A 17,452-nucleotide genomic window follows, 5' to 3' on the forward strand; every position below is an offset into this window, starting at 1 on the left:
TTGTGTTGTATGTATAATAATTAAAGATTCCATTATATTTTGTTTAACTGGAAGTAAATTTAAACATTATTTTGGGATGGAGTTCACATTTTTTGCAATAAGTATAGAGTAATTTTCTGATAGCCTTGTATGTATTTCCCCACCTGTCAGTTTCATTTTGTTTTTTTCTTTGCAATAAGTTTTTAGTTTATTTCTCATCTTTATTTAGTAAGGTTTCTATCCTTTACATTATAGACTTTTCTTATGCATTAAGGCTTTTGCAATTTATGTTGAAAAATACCCAACTAGGTATTAGAAATAAAGATCTAATCCCATTATACTCATTGGTGGTTTAGTTAAAAGCATTCCAAACATTTATTATTCTTATTTTTATAATATTTCTAAAATTATCCTAGATGTCTTAAATACCAAGTATGGAATCTACATAAATCTAGAGCATATGCACTTTACAGAGGAGTTTTATTTATTTTTTCTTTTACTTTCATGATTTGGAATTGGTATATTTTAAAGAATCTGCCTACATTACTATAAATGAATGAAGAAAACTATAGCTTTGATTCAAAAATCAAGAATGCATGAGATGCCATTTCAAATGCTTTTGTGTAAAATCATGAAATTAATTTCAGTTTTCTGTTGTATATAATTAATATTTTAAATGTATTATTGTTGACATTTTGAGTGTCATGTTCTGTATTACTGCTACAAATCCTTTTTATGGGCCAATTTTTTCTTATTTATTCATCATTGCACTTTTTTTTCTTTTTTTCATCCTCCCAGGAATTTTGTATGCCCATAACATAATGCTGGTTGAAGGGTGAGACAGGTTAGAAATCTGTGGTCAGGTCACTCTCTCACCCCAAAATCCTTGCATTCACTCTACTCTCAGAACTGTGCATTTACTCCTGGTAGGTACTGCATAGGTATTTAATTAATTCATTTTTATATAGGATAGTTATTATGTGATAGCTATACTATATAACCACAGAATAAAATAGTACTTCAGTCATTAAATGGTTAGTCTGACTGCCAACACCAGCAATAATTCCAAGTGTGGTGTGTTTATTTAGATTGAATTTCATTAATATGTACTAATTTACCAAACTTGGCGGCATGTCCTCAATATCAAATGATTTGACATGGATATTCCAATTCATCAGTCACTCATGGTTCATTAGAATAGTTAACGTTACCTTCGTGTTCAAGAAATGGAGATGTGTAAAAATCACCAGTTCAGACATATTTACCAAATCCTGGAATACGATGGAGTGATTGAATTAGACTTTATATTTTTATCTCTAGGAAAGCCTGAAGGTAGAAATATAAATAACAGTAGGATAGTAGTGCAGTGAATGGGTTTGGCAAAATACAAACCATCAGATGTTAAAAATTCAGCTGGTGGCACAATTATTGCCTAAGAATATTGCAAGTTTAACATCTGTGACTTTGTAGTTTCAAATGATAAATGCCATACTTGTGACCGAAGGGAAAATGCGATTTTGCTCCAGGATTATTATTCTAATTAAATGATCTAGGCACCAAATCAGAATGAGATTTGCTATTACAGTTTCTCTAAGCTTGATTTATGTAAATTTTTTTTTCAACTGTCACATTGATTTGAGAGACTTATATGTAGCCTTTAAAATTCTGAAGTGAAATTTATTATTTAAAATTAAGTTTTTTTTTTCTACTGGGGTTCTAAAACTTAACTTCCCTTTCGGTTGAATTTCTATATTCTGTACCTTCCACTTCAGTAAATATACATAGTTTTATTTTGTTCTTCAGTTCTTTCAAATGGCTTATTTTCCTCAAATGAACAAATTTTAGGTGTGTTCAAACTGAAGAGGTCATTAATATCCTTCATAACAACAACAAAAAAAGGATGCCTACTTGTACAAAAAAGGGACATGTGAGTAGAGAGTAGTACATGATCCTGGTTCCTTCCAAAACATTTCCTTCTAACTTGACAAGAATCACACGAAAAGAGAGAAAATTAATTTTCTTGCATTATTTAAACGCATTAGAGAAGACCAAAAGTTATTTTAGCTTTTCTTTCTTTCTCTTTTCTTTTTTCCTCCCTTTCTTCCTCCCTTCCTTTCTTCCTTCCTGTGCTGACAGTGATCGTTTGAATATTGATTTAACTTGCTAAAAATCAATTTGAGAGTCCAATGATAGGGAGGCAAGTCAAAGTATGACAGTCATCAAAATAGCTACAGCAGTCTGAGACATTTCTGGTGAAAATGTATCCTTAACAAGTTCCTGATATTCAGAATCTCAAGTTTCACCAAATTTATTAAATTCAACTAACCCCTAATTGAGACACTTCAAGTAGAAATACTGAAAAAGAAATCAAGTACACTGCCTTTTAAAATGCACTTTTTCATTTATACCTCTTGATCATTTGCTCTAGATAAGATTTGGACAGTAAAGCTATTTTAAGTAAAATTCTTCAAATTCCTGAAATAATAATGAGCAAAATGTTTGTATATATTTCAGGAAAAATTGAATGTTTATGGACTGCATTTTTCTCCATATGTTGGCAAATACATGTTGTATTAAATTAGATTATATTGTCTATTGCTTTCCTGGACACTGTTTAATAACTGGTAATATGAAAATGCATGTTATTTATTAATCCTTTACCTCTATAGTGCTGCAGAATTTGCTTGGTGTATTTACTTGAAGTGTATTCATGTTATCTTAGACACAACATTCAGAGAAAGGCCTTCATATCACTTTTTCAATTTGAAAAATTTCACTTTGAAAAAGAGGGGGAAAATTGACTCAGAGATATAAAGAATTCATGGACAGTGTTACCAAGACAGTTAGAACTAAGACACTTTGATCATATCTGATAAGAATTTTCTGCCAGGACATGCCAGGCACAAGAACTCTTAGGACAAAAGCCTAGTTATATACTTTCTTACCTGTGACTGTAGAATCTTCTCTCTCCTAAGCCAGCCAGGTCAGAGAGAGCTGAGCCATAAAGGAAGTAGCATTACTGACATTTTCCTTAAGTTCCAGAGAGGGATTGCTCTTCAGAGTCCTTTGGTGATTATGCATGTTGCTTGGCGGTTTATAGGTCTCAGAGGCTCTGGACATCTGAGCCTCCAAAACTCTTCTGGAAAAAGTTCTAGTGGCAATTCTGATTCTTACAGCAAATGTCTTTGAAACAAATTCTTTATATTTGATAAGCTTGGTCATGTTGCTGATGATTGATTTTGGATGACAAATTCTGGTTTTATTTAATTGTTCAAGTGTACTGTGAAAGTATCTGTTTTCTAATGACTTAGACCTCAAATTTGTGATTCTTGTTTTGCCATAAGCCTTTACACATGATGAGATTAAATACAGAAATAGGATGTTTAATTTAAAGCTCAGTGATATAGTGAAAAGAGAACAGATTCATCCAGAAAAGTCTGTGTTGGAATCTTAGTCTTTCAACATCTTGGTTTGTGATCTTGGGGAATTTGACAAACCAGGCTGAGCCTGTTCTTTGTTTTGTTTTGTTTTGTTTTTGTTTTTGTTTTTGTTTTTTTTCCCCCCACCAAGAAAGTGGGTATAATAATCCATAACCTAGTGTCGTCAGAATTAAGTGAAGATAATATCTGCTATGATACAAGAATTATGACATTTAATAATTATATGTATTTTTCTATTGTATTATCTATAATAACAGAAAAACTGAATAAAAAAGAAAGAAAATCAGCTTTTCAGATACCGGGTGGAAAAATAATCCCTTGTCTATGGTAAGTAGAAAAAGTCTTTGTTGTCTGAACTGTCCACTTGTTCTAAAATGCTTTGGAATCAGGGATGCCTGGGTGGCTCATCAGTGGGATCAAGACCCACATCACTCCTCCTGCTTGCGTGTTTTCTCTCTCTCTCTCTGACAAATAAATAAATAAACTCTTTTTAAAAATAAAATAAAATGTTTTATAATCAAAAACAAACAGCCCAAGAATCTAGAATGTCTGTGTAATGTTTTTGTCATCAGTATTATTCATGTCATGGGTTTCTTTCTCAGTGCCCAAGAAAAGATTCCATGACCCCCAACAAGAAAGCTGGGCTGAACAGTGTATTTGTTTCAATTACAAGAAATGTTTATGAAATATATAGACAAAAGCTGAGTGATAAATATCATAACACACTTTACAAATACATCCATAGAGCTAAACAGAAATGTCATTTAAAGTCCTACCAAAAAAGTACAAATTACATGTCTAATATTATACCATGGGTAATATGGGAACTCAAATTTCAAGCCAAAAATCTCAGCTAAAATCAATTTTATATTGAATGAGTTTGGTCTTCAAAATATATTTTAGTAGTAGCTTCTCTGAGGGGAAAGAAATTCCCTCCCTATCTACATTTGAATTACTTATTTGATTAATTACTTTATACCAACACATTAAAACTTGTGAATTTTAAAAATGTTCCTTTACTGGGGCACCTGGGTGGCTCAGTTGGTTGGGTGGTTGACTTTGTCTCAGGTCATGATCTTGGAGTTCCGGGATCAAGTCCCTCATCATCAGGCTCCTTGCTCAGCAGGGAGTCTGCTTCTCTCTCTCTCTCTCTCTGCCCCCCTCCCCTCCTTGTGCTCGCTCTCATTCTCTCTCTCAAATAAATAAATAGAATCTTAACAAAAGAATTAATTAATTAAAAATTTTTTAATGTTATTTTACTGACTTTGGTAAAGTGCTGGAATAACTAGGTTTCCAGTATTTGAAATGAAAATGATTGTGCAGAGTGGGCTGATTATTGGTTTAGAATTGGGAAAGAAAAGGAAGAAAAAGGAAGTTTCTAAGGAAATAAAAGGTTTACTTTCTCCATCACGGGCTTATAATCACAATAGCTTTTTTCGTTTGTTTGCCAGAATGTTCTCATATTTAGGCAGGAAATAGTTTATCTGTTTATTTTAATAATGACAGTGTCTGTAGGAATGATTTATAAGCACAAGTAATAGGGGTACCACTGGCATTGTGTTGTTGACCATAACAATTTCAACTGAACACTAAATATTCTACCTAGTTGGGTTTTCTCTAATGGCTATTGAAGGGGACCTTCGAATGTTTCCAGTAAAAAAGCTCTTGGTGAATTTTCCCCAGGTTCTAACAAGCTATATCAAAATAAAACTCATTTCATGGAAAAAAGGAATCCCACAGCATTTCTTTTTAATAACTGTTCAGCTACAAAATTTTATTGGTATCTTTTTATGTTCCCTCTAGAGGATGTAATGCACAAAAGCATTGCCACGGAACATATAAAATTACAAATGAAATTTATTGTAAAAAGTAGAATGTCTTCTAGACTGGTGTCAGTATTTATTTCATTCATAAACCAAAACTGCAGTATAATATATTCATTGTCAGCAAGTTCATGTGTGTAAATTGCCATCCAATGTTATTGACTGATATAAGACAGATATTGAAAAGACAATTTAAATGTACTCTTCCAAACATAAACTGTTCCACAAAAGCACTGTAAAAACTCCTTCAAGATTTTGGGTTGTGCTTGACATTTATGGTTAACTACATAATTTGGTCGTGTCATAATCCACTGTGTTTGGCAATTTGGCATTAAACGCCTGCAGAGCAGATTGGATCCTCACCACCTCGCTGGTAGACAGCTTGAGTCTATGACGAAGCAAGCAAGAGAAAAGATCTAGACGACGCTGACCAGGTGGGGAGAGTTTATTTACACGGTCTCTTATCTCTAGAAGTTGCAAAAGTGCTGAGTCCTGGGATCCCTGAGTATAGGGGTAGTCCAGCTGCAAAATCAAGTCCCGAATTGCTTCAGGGTCAAAGTGCATGCTGTAACCAAACACTTGAATGTTATTGATTTTCATATAACCCAGGTTCCGGGAAGGGTCAATAAATTCCAGAGGTTCGTAGTAAATGCTCTCATTGCCATTGGGGCCGTTGGACTTGATGCGACTCCTCAAGTAGATGTGCACCGTCTCAAAAAATGTCTTCCATTTGTTGCCCAGAGTCAGCGACCAGTTATAACACTGCAGCGGGAGGTCCAGCTTAGTCCGCTCCCAGTCTGGAAAGCTGTTTTCATTCACAGGCATAAACCAGCTCTCGGAGTGGCTGCCTCCGAAGGGATTGATGTAAACGGCCAACACTGGCTCCAAGGTGCTGTTTTTAGTTAAGCAAATCTGTAAAGAGAGACCCAAGATCATATGGACCAGACTCGACTTGTACTTGTTACTCTTCAAGGTGAGGAGCATCCGCTTACGCCAGGAGGGGTCAAACCAGCTATTGAGGCGCATGTCGTTGCTGATAAAAATGGCATGGACTTCTATTCGTCTGTCCGTCTTCTGCAACAAGTATTTCATCTCCAGGTCTTGCAGGTCAGTCTCAAAGCCAATATAGTGATCGGTGGACTCGGCGACCTCGGGCTTGCAGAGCCCCTGGCTCAGCATGTAGCCCGTGTTGCAGGTGCCACAGCGGGTGCGGTTGTCAGGGGCGCAGGTCAGGCAGGCGGAGGCGTCGCCCACCGTGCAAGGCAGGAACGCGGTGCAGACCACCTGGTCATTCGGGCAAGTGCACGAGTGTGTCTCTTCGGAAAAGCTGCCCAGGAGACCGTTCTCGTTGCAGTAGAGAAAAGACTGGATGCGAGTGAGCCAGTAGGTTGAGGTTCTAGAAATACAAAGCAACACGAATCTATATAAATACAAAGATATATTTTGCGTGTGTACTGCAATAAAATTAACTTTAGCTCCGAAAGCCTCGCTATCATTTCTTAGGTTAGCTCCAGTTGTTTGGATAAAAGATCCAGACAGTTTATAATTGAAAATAGATACATTTTATATAATATTTATATTTGTTATATATATATTAGATAATTTTTTTCATTCTTCATTGCACAAGGTCAGATGTGGATATATTTGATTTGAAATGTGGCACGGACTACCTTCTGATGAGATTGCTTGTCATTTCGCTAGGGTACTTGGAAGCTGATTGTGAACATAATTGGGTCAGTTATTGTTTTGAAATGCGAAACAGCAATAGGAAATAAAAGTGATATTATCACAAAATATCTAGAGTAGAATTAGAGCATGTAAATGCTGACTGCTCATTCATTTGCTCTTAGCTGCATAAAGCACTAATGTTGCAAGAAGCCAAATAGAGAGTAAAATAAAAATGAAAGAAAAATAAACAACTTTAAAGTGTCAATCGGTGTATTTAAATAATCAGGTTTTATCAGTATTGACCGAACAAGTACCCACACTGAGAAGGAAAATATTATTAAAACATGCTTGACTTTATTCTTACAGGCTGCTCAAGAAAATTGTTGAAAATATCTTGTTAAAACCAACTACAAGTTGTTTTAATAAGGGTTAAGTGTGTCAGTTTAATGTGTTTGATTTGAGTCATTAACATTTTTCCTTATTTATACCCAGAAATCAGGCTAATCATGAGGCAAATGTAAGATTTTTACTTTTCGCGTTTTGCCCACATTATTCAAACTCTTTTGGTGAGTTTAAAATCTCAGTAAAATAATGAAGGAAAAACTGTGTGGTCCTGTAACCAGGTAATTCTTTGTTTTTATCACAATGTACGATCATGGAAGAGTTGAAGGGCATCTATAACGTGCCATTCTCTTGTGTGGAATAGCAATATCTTCCACACTGAGTTTTCTGAGAAATAGTTAGGCTCAGACTCTATGCGTGTGGCTAGAATATTGCACAATGTATCTATTTCTGATATCCTTATGTTTTTCTGGTGTTCATTATTTAGTATTCATGAGAGTTTCTGTGAAATATGTCTATTACACTCAATCCTTTACACTTGAACACTGTTGCTGTTTCAAAGACGTTGTATATGCAGAATACTGGTAAAATATAGGTATTAATCTGTCTAATAATCTGTCTAATCTGTCTAAATAACCATAAAAACATTTCAATATCCATAACAATATTTGAGCTGTTTATATTACATATTCATTTTTGTTTCCTGCCCATCCTCACCTTGAAAGGCAACACATTTTTTTTAAGTGAATTCTTCCTTATTTTCCCAAATAAATCCCATAACTCCTTCCTTCTCTCTCATGGTGCTTACTTATTCTTTTGTTATTTTTTAATATTTTATTTTTATTTATTTCACAGACAGAGATCACAAGTAGGCAGAGAGGCAAGCAAAGAGAGAGAGAGGAGGAAGCAATCTCCCTGCTGAGCAGAGAGCCTGATGTGGGGCTTGATCCCAGGGCTCCGCGATCATGACCTGAGCTGATCATGACCACCCATGCACCTCATACTTACTCTTTTCATGGTACCTTTTTTCACTTAAAATTTTGTATTATTCTGTACCTACTTGTTCATACTCCATTTATCCTATTAAATATAATATCCAGCTTGCCAAAAGGATGTATGCCTGTTTAGTGCTATCTGTCCAGTGCCAAGCAGAATACCAGGAGGCGATAGCCCTTTAATGTTTACTGAATCTTGACTCAAATCCATATAGGAATTAAAAGACATTTTCTCAATAAGTGTAATTTTGAGTGAAAGTTAAAGCCCTAAAGAGAACATTTAATATGGTTGTAAAGTCCCAGGTCTCAAGCTGCAGGAAGGAGAGTTACACAACATACACTTTGACATTTGCACAATTAAATGTATAAAAAGTTTTTCTTTTCCACCTTCTCTAAATGTAATTTTTTTGTTATAGACCCAGAAGAAAAGAAAAACAACAACAACAACAACAAAACAATAAAATTAAACCAAACCCAACCACAGCATAAAAGGTCTTCCTCTTAATTATTTCTCACACTGAAAAACACTGGCCAGAAATGTGAACCTATTAAATTCATTCGTAACTTTCTCTAGATTCTTTAAAAATAAGTTCTCAGAAAAACTCTCCCAGGAGCACACCCAAGGGTGGTGAAATATCAATTGTGTGAGGCTCTTGGGCACTTTGGGAGCTGTACATCTGCATATGAGTTTCCCTCTAGCTCTGGTTGTTTCCTCTCCGTAGAATAAATGTGCAAAAAGCTTCCTTCTGTGGTGCATGAAATAACTTGATTATCTCTGTATTCAATTTAGATATATAGAAATTAGTACTGATTTTTAATCTGTAGTTACTGATGTATTTATTCTATCATTTTTCTCTTTCACAGGCTATTAATGTCTATCTTGGCTTCTTTCTCTCTCTTTCCTCCCTCCTTTTTTCCTCTTCTCTTTTCCCTCCTTCCCTTCCTTCCTTCTTTCCTTCCTTCCCTTCCTCCCTCCTTCTCTTTCTTCCTTCCTTTCATTTCTATGTTCTCTTATCCCTTCCCTCAACCCTTTCTCTCTCTCTCTCTCTCTCCTCTTCTGTAACTCTATTTGTGTCTTTCTATTATAAGGAATATAAAATATATATCCTATCTGGATTGAAAATTATATTTTCTTCCCTGAAACCAAAGCATAAATTCTCTGAGCCAATTCATCTTTCACTGTAACTTCTAATCATGTTTCCAAATCATAAGGACAAACAAAAAATGAAATAAATAGACCTAAGGCTAAAGACAGAGCTCACAAAACTAGGGCACTGTAGGAAGAAGCATTTGGACACTTTAGAAAAGCAGGGGCTTTTTCAGCTTTCAATCTCTTCCAATCCTTTTCACGTCCCCACAGATGCATTACTGAAGGAATATGTTTCAGCTTCGTGGGTTTCAGCTTGTCATGTATGAATATTGATAACTTGGCACACAGCCGAAGCTCCCGTACCCTGGGATAGAAGGGCTAGTGTGTAGATTTTCTTCTTTTAGGCTTCTTGTCCTTTCTCCCCCTACTCCCTACCTTTTGACAATTTTATACTCTATTTCACAAGGAAGGAATAGATTTTTTAAAGGAAAATTAAATGCAGCAATCATTCTTTGCTTTACTTTTTGTAAAATCTTGGCTAAAGCAGGAGTCAAACATGGAGAAGGGAGCCCCTCTGGATTTTTCATTTACCCAAACAATTATGTAGTTTTATTTTTCCCAACAAAGTTAAATAGAACTGATTTTTTTTTCTTTATTCTAAAGCCTTTTAAACTTATTTTAAATAGTCAAATTGCTAGGAAAATTTATAAATTCATTTAAGTAATGTAAAATTAATAAAAGTCCAAAGTAGACCTGTATTGAGCATTTAACGCTGCTTCCTTTTAAATCTAAATATTTAAAGAAAGTAGTACCACATTTTTTTTTTTAATTCCCATCTACAGCTTTTATTCACACTCATTATTTGTTGTCTCCTCGGGCTAAGGCTAGAGGATACGATGTCAGTAGATGTACTTCTGGCAAGAGGTCTTTTGTTGCTTTTTATCAAGCAGGTGGCATGGTTCATGACATCTACTTAATTGCACTTTGATAAATATTTACTAAATGAAGTAAGAAAGAAAAGAAGAAAGAGGGGAGAGAGGAGCAAGGAGGGGCATAGAGACAGAAATTAGAGTGAAGGAACTGCAGATTATGAGAGAACAGAAGACAGAATTTAAAAGGCCATTGACAGTGGTAGTGCCTATGATATGGAACACTTCAGGAAGGGGAGGAACTCCCTTATCGATCAGGAACAGTTTGGATTTTGGAAATAATTTTTACAAAGGCTTTTATGGGGTGGTATTAAAAAGAGAAAAGTGCCTTCCAGAGTTAAGTTAAAATTTAAAATTTAAGTAAAATTGAAGCTAAAGGCTGACAGCATGTGTACACTTGAGGGATCACGTGGCTTGCCCACTTGGGAACTTCACACAGCTGTTTAACCAGTTGTCTCCCTTCAGTCTGTAACGCTCTCCGTGTGTTGAAAGCCTGATCTTCTCCACAGGATACACGTCCTGTGAGCATCAGGAGAGGCCTAGACTAGAAGATGGATACCTGACTTCCAAGCCGGACTCTACCCGGTAACCTGGGACAGGTCACTTAGCCTCCTTAACTTGGAGCAGAGTCAAAGAAACAGTAGTTCAGAGTTTGGATTTCCTTGACCGTGAGGAGTGGTGGTAGCTTTCTGAACCTTCATGTGCCCATGTGTGACTTCACTTGCCGATTTCTGTCAGGGCGAAATGGTGTCACATAGAAACCCCATCATCACTGTCTCCCATGTGGTGGTTATTCATAAGGAAACCGTGTGAGTGAAATGCGTGTCTCTAAAATATTCCTGTTATTTAGAATATCAACTAAGACATGGTCTTATTCTTATAGTTTTGAATGATGTTAACTGTGATTCGTGAAACAGATTCCTGGGCCTCCCTTCAGAGATGCTCTAAGAATTTCGAGGAGTAGGAACCAGGAGTATGCAATCTCAGAGGACATTATGTACACATAGGCTGCAAGGTTCCCATGTAAGAAAACTGACAACCCAAATAGTGCCTAGGGGCTCTTCAAACACCATCTAGCCATCAGCATGTAAGAATATGTTCAGAGAAGGTAGATAAAAGTTACAATTTCTGTGGAGAAGCATCAGCATCAGATGGCTTTGAATTAACATGTGAGGCTCTGGCCCCAATGTGTACACTACAGTTTACGAACCCTACACTAGAAAATTTGCCATGTGTTTACATTGAAGAGCAAGGCAAATGCTAAAGCCTACCTTAATAAATGAATTCTACGTAGCTACAGTAATATTAATTATTTAGTGACCCCCTCTCATGTCATGGGCCAGCTACTTTGTATTCATTATCGAAAATTCTTCACAGGAGTTTCCAAAGGTAAACCTTTTAAAATTTTAAAAATACTGAGGTTCATTTTTTTTTTTTTGAAGATTTTACTTATTTATTTGACAGAGAGACACAGCAAGAGAGGGAACACAAGCAGAGGGAGTGGGAGAGGGAGAAGCAGGCTTCCCACCAAACAGGGAGCCCGATGTGGGGCTCATCCCAGGACCCTTGGACCATGGCCTGAGCCGAAGGCGGCCGCTTAATGACTCAGCCACCCAGGCGCCCTTGAGGTTCATTCTTTTAATGACTTTCTCAGTTGCATATATGTTAAGTAGGACAATGAAGACATACTCAGAGAATCAAACTTCAATGTTTTTTTAAATGTGGTTGAAAGTATGGTTGCACGGGATCGTGAGAAAAAGAACTTACCAAATGACTTTACGAAAATACCCATAGATTACTATTAGCTGGACAGCATCAAAGATAAAATGACTTTTAATTTGATAAAAATTACTTTTAATTAGGATATACATTTTAATTTTTTGAGTGACAGTATGCTCTATTGGCTTCAATCACTTTTGGGGAGCCAAATGATCAACTTTAATTTTATTTCATTTACCCCATATATACTGGGAATAAAATATAGGTTGTTGTAATAAATAGGGTGCCTATGAAATAAAGGAAAATGCTTATTTTTATTATTACTATTGTTAATACTGTTATCTTTTAAGGAAATATCACTGCATGTAGTTCCTTTAATACAAATGTTTTCCCCTCAGAAAATTGAAAATTTTTATTTTACTTACAATTCATGCATTGCATGCATAATTTCACACTGTATTTCTGAATTTTATCTTTACCAAAATAAACATAGTTATTGATAACACGGTCAAGACTATATTTAAAAGTACACATGTGGCCTCTTTGTGATAGTTTTAAAACTCTAAAATGTGTGTAAAGACAATATTGCTTAAATTCAGGACATATATTCTGATGTGTAATGGCTTGCACTGAGGTATTAGAACATATGTTGATACAAAAACAATTACTTCCTTTCACAGTTAAATCCTTTCTGAGCACTAATAATCTTATTTCAAAGGTCCCTAATTTCAACCTTCTAATCTTTTATTGCTCTCCAAATCTGTGCAATGTGGATCCAAATTTTAAAACCTAAATAATATAGTTTCAGTATCTTTTTGAAGTGAAATATCACTCTTTTGAGTAGAGCATTTCATTTCAGCCTTCATCGGTTTGTGTTTCTCTGACTCTAATACCTTAAACTAAATATGAATTTGGGATTAAGTACCCAAAGCTATTTAAACAATCTAAAGCTGATTATTAGCTCAGCCCCAGAGAAATAATACCAAATAATATTCTATGACCCGCCCTCTTCCAATTCTGCTGCTCTGACCATCTCAGCCTTGACAAAGTGGCCTAGGGCTCATAATACTCTCACTTACTTTCTTTCTTTCTTTCTTTCTTTCTTTCTTTCTTTCTTTCTTTTTAAAGATGTTTTATTTATTTATTTGACAGACAGAGATCACACGTAGGCAGAGAGGCAGGCAGAGGGTAGAGGGTGTGGGGGTGAAGCAGGCTCCCTGCTGAGCAGAGAGACTGATGTGGGACTTGATGACCTAAACTGAAGGCAGAGTTTAATCCACTGAGCCACAGAGATGCCTCTCACTCTTGAGAACAGTTTTACACCTCAAGTAAGAGAATGTCATTTTCAAAGTTCCCTCAGCCCTGAGTCTCCCAAGGAACCATCTCTATACGACATGTATATATAGATACACATCTATAGATCTATAGACACATATAGATACACACTTTAATTCAAGTATTGACTAATAATTTTGGCTTGAATGTGAAGGAAGGCAATGAAAAAGGGAGTGAAGCAGTTGAAGAGGAGGGTAGGTTATATTTTAAAGACATTATTACCTGGTAGTTAACATTCACTGAGGTTTTATCATGAGCACATTTAATAAGCATTATTTATTTGTTCCTCTCAATTTTCATTACTCCCTGAGTAAGGATGCTTAGTACCCCAATTTATAAAGGTGAGAGCATGCCTTTTATTTATTTTTATTTTTTAAAGATTTTATTTATTTATTGGAGAGAGAAAGAATGAGAAAGAGAGAGAGCATGAGAGGGGGGGAAGGGGTGCTCAGAGGGAGAAGCAGACTCTGCTGAGCAGCGAGACTGATGTGGGACTTGATTCTGATCTCCAGGATTAGGACCTGAGCTGAAGGCAGTTGCTTAATGAACTGATCCACTCAGGCACCTCAAGGGCATGCTTTTTAAAAAACTTAAATAACTAGAACTTGTTCAAAGTCCAACAGCTAATCGGTGGTTGAACTGAAAAAAGATCCTTGGTCTTTATGACTCCCAGGGATTGTTTTGGACATGACATCAAAAGCACAAGCAACAAAATCAAAAATTAATAAGTAGGACAACAGCAAACAAAAGGTTTTAGTTGAACTGATTTGTGACACACTTGGTTGAGTGGCATACACAGACAAATCTGTTTACTTCTTAGAGAGCTACTGAAACGTTTTGTCCCCAAAGATGCTGCCTCTGATATTATAGTTCAAAAAATCAAAAGATATATTTTTCTTCTACTTGTGACATAAAATATGAAAAGAGACAGGTCAACATTCAGGCTGTGAAATGAGAGGCACGCAAAAATGAACACAATTATGTTTCTCTAAGTAAAGAGAAGATATTATCAAAAGAACACCAGCATTTTCTTAATTAGAGTGCACATTTAATTCTCTTCCAAAGATTACCAAAAATTGAAATATCTTGCCCATTAATTCACACTAGATAATAAGTTAAAAGAGCTTAAAAAGTATTTAGTATGTGCAAGTTCAGCTAGTAAGTGGTTCGTGTAATTGATAAATATTGACACATATGCAATTATTTCGCAAGGACAGGTAAATCTGGTCTCTCCTAAATGCATTCATAACATCCTGGCTTTCATCCACCATAATGTTCATTACACCAAGTCATTATTACCAATCATCTATCTCTCTCATTACGTTATACAATCTATGAAGAAAAATATGTATTTGTTTACTATTACAATGTACTCAATCAGTGTACAATGTTTATACTTCAATCCCCCATTACAATGTTCTAAACCTTTATTGGTCTTAAATGTGTGCATTATGGATCCAAATTTGAAAATTTAAATAATATAAATTAGGAATTTAAAATATTTATAAAGAGACCATTCTATCTTTCACAGATGTATTCATCTCTGATCCTAGTACCTCAAACCTAACATAAATTTTATAAAAGTAAATAAATTAGTGAATAAGAGGAAGCTGAAAAAGAAAAATTAAGACTAAATTGAAAATGTCCTTCATTATTGTTGTTCTTGTTAATATTTCATATGGTTTTCTTGATTTCCAGTAAGTGATGAACATTTTTAAAAATTGTCTTATTTTCTAATTTTTTTAAAGTATGTTTCATGACCAATTTCTTATCAACTTAGAGAAGATCAATAAAATGTTTAACTCTATCATTTGAATACTTTAATCAATTTTAATGTTTTTCTAAAACTAATAACCAATACCATTTACATTTAAAGCATAATTTTAAATTTAAATAAATAAAACATAATTTGTGCAAATCTGAGGTCCATCTATTCATATACCTGTGAACATGACTATGGCATGAACTATCTATGATATATTTACCTTGGTCTTAGAAACATCCTTCCAAATAGAATGTCTCCAAACTTGCCATTTTCTTCTTTCTTACTACAATCATCATTGTTGTCTACAACCATGGATAACAGCTTATCCCTTCGTGCCTCAAGTAAAGCAAGAACCTGGTTTCTAGAAGCCTTATACCTACTCTTTTCATCATTTTGTTACATTTGTGTACTAGCAAGATTAGCAAGCTAATCTTAAAATTGATCCATTTCTAGTTGTATGTCACCTTTATAACTTTCGAAGCCATTCACAAACTGATAGCCCCTAGCTTTCAATGCTTGATAAAGTGTATTCTCCATTTAAGCTGTCCCTGTTCCCCTCCCTAAAAATGTGATGCTCAATTCCAACTACATTGGATTTTCTTCTTATAGAATTGAATGTCCTTTCTCTTCTGCTTAATGTGTTCAAGATGCAAATTGAATCATTTTTCCTCTAAACAGTCTTTTCTTGATGACATAACTTAAAATAACTAAATTCCTTGAATGAGTGTATCAGATATCTATATTCCTGTATTTGTAATTAAACTAGGGGGAGCCATACACTGTGGTTTAATAGAGTCTTATCTCATTATTTCAACTAATGTATACTATTCATGATAATATCTGTAATTTCCTACATGTTAGTTTTCTTAATTAGAGTAGAAGCTCTTCAGAAAAAAGAAAATGACAGTTATTCCATTGGCATTCCTAGAGATCGACAAAATGCCTTCCTGACACTTCCAAATAAAACTGCTAAGTCAAAATTGAATTATGGACTTATGTTTTTGGAAAACGTCAAAGAGAATACCTTTAAAAACACCTCAGTGCAAAATGCCAAGAAATTCTGGCAACACCTATTTTGAATGCATTGTAGGATGGAAAGAAAGATGTAAAACTTCATAGGCTGAAATTGAAGTAAAAGAACAATATGAAAGAAGACATGTGTGCTTGATCTTGAGTTTGGGGTGGTCATCTTGGGTATCAGAGACAAAGTGTGGCACACTTAACAGTAAGAAGTTGAATTGGAGACCCACTGTATTTGCAAAGACAGACACTGTGCATTGAAGGGGAGTCAGATAAAAAAAAAAAAAAAACAGCAGCAAAAACAACCAACATCTAGCAAAGGAAGCGAGCAAATTGAACATCTACCCTGACCTTGCTGTTTGTAGAAGGGAGAGTACATGATCTATAAATTCAAAAACAGGAATGAAAATAATTATTTTAAAGTGCTCCAAAATTTTTGTAAGATGGCAAAATGAAATTTTCTAGAGGAATGTACATTCTGCAAAATACTGGAAGAATCAATATAGATAAAAATAATTTTGACCATGAGCTCACAATCAAAAAAAAAAAAAAAAGCACATGAGGATGTGGTAGTTTTTATTTGTGATTGTTTTCACCTTTATACATTATTTTCTCCCTTCTCCATGTTGGATGGCTTGGCCTAGAATCACAATACTACTTTTACACATATTTTCAACTCCCTGCTTCCACTTGAGGAGAATTTAACCCTGATTATCTGGATAATAAATGACAAGAAGATGGGCAAAATCTTTTTATGTCTCACACAAGAAAATGTGAAAATCTGAAGGCACTACAGCTATAAGACATCAGTATTACGCACATTATTTATGATTTTCAAATTACCAAACAACTATGGGTAGGAGAAGAATGATAGTTATTCTATAAGTGTGAACACCAGTGCCATACTGTAACTACAAAATTGCAAAGGTTTCATTGAATTTACTGCAGATTATAAATGTGATACTGTACAGGATTATTTTCAGACTGCTAATTTTATTATTATTGTTATTAATTTTTTTATAGCGAGAGAGAGAAAGTATGTGGGTGGAAGGGCGAGAGACAGAGAGAGTCAGAATATTAGCAAGCTCTGTGCCTAGCACAGGGCTTGATGGTCATTTTATATGTTGAAATACTCTTTCTCAATATGATATTATTAGGAGTTAGGGACTTTGGGAAATAATTAGGTAATGAGGATGGAGCCATCATTAATAGAATTACTGTTCTTAGAAAAGGGACCCTAGACAGCTGTATCCCCCTGTTTCCACCATGTGAGGGTACAGTGAGAAGATGGCTATCTATAAAGGAAGAAGTGACCTCACGCCAGACACCACGTCTTTCTCTGAGCCT

At 35.1% G+C, this 17,452-nt stretch overlaps 1 protein-coding gene across 3 annotated transcripts in view; it reads right to left on the reverse strand.

The window, feature by feature from the left end:
• Positions 1–5,161: 5,161 nt before the first annotated feature.
• The window catches only part of BRINP3 (BMP/retinoic acid inducible neural specific 3), a 400,347-nt gene continuing 388,056 nt past the window's right edge, over positions 5,162–17,452 (reverse strand). For all 3 annotated transcript variants that reach the window (XM_044266848.1, XM_044266849.1, XM_044266850.1), the window contains exon 8: positions 5,162–6,638. In XM_044266848.1, the coding sequence (XP_044122783.1) occupies positions 5,522–6,638 (1,117 nt within the window). In that variant the 3' untranslated portion in view covers positions 5,162–5,521. The remainder of the gene's footprint in view (positions 6,639–17,452) is intronic.

The sequence above is a fragment of the Neovison vison genome, chromosome 10 (genome assembly GCF_020171115.1).
Source record: "Neovison vison isolate M4711 chromosome 10, ASM_NN_V1, whole genome shotgun sequence".
NCBI classification, from domain to species: domain Eukaryota; kingdom Metazoa; phylum Chordata; class Mammalia; order Carnivora; family Mustelidae; genus Neogale; species Neogale vison.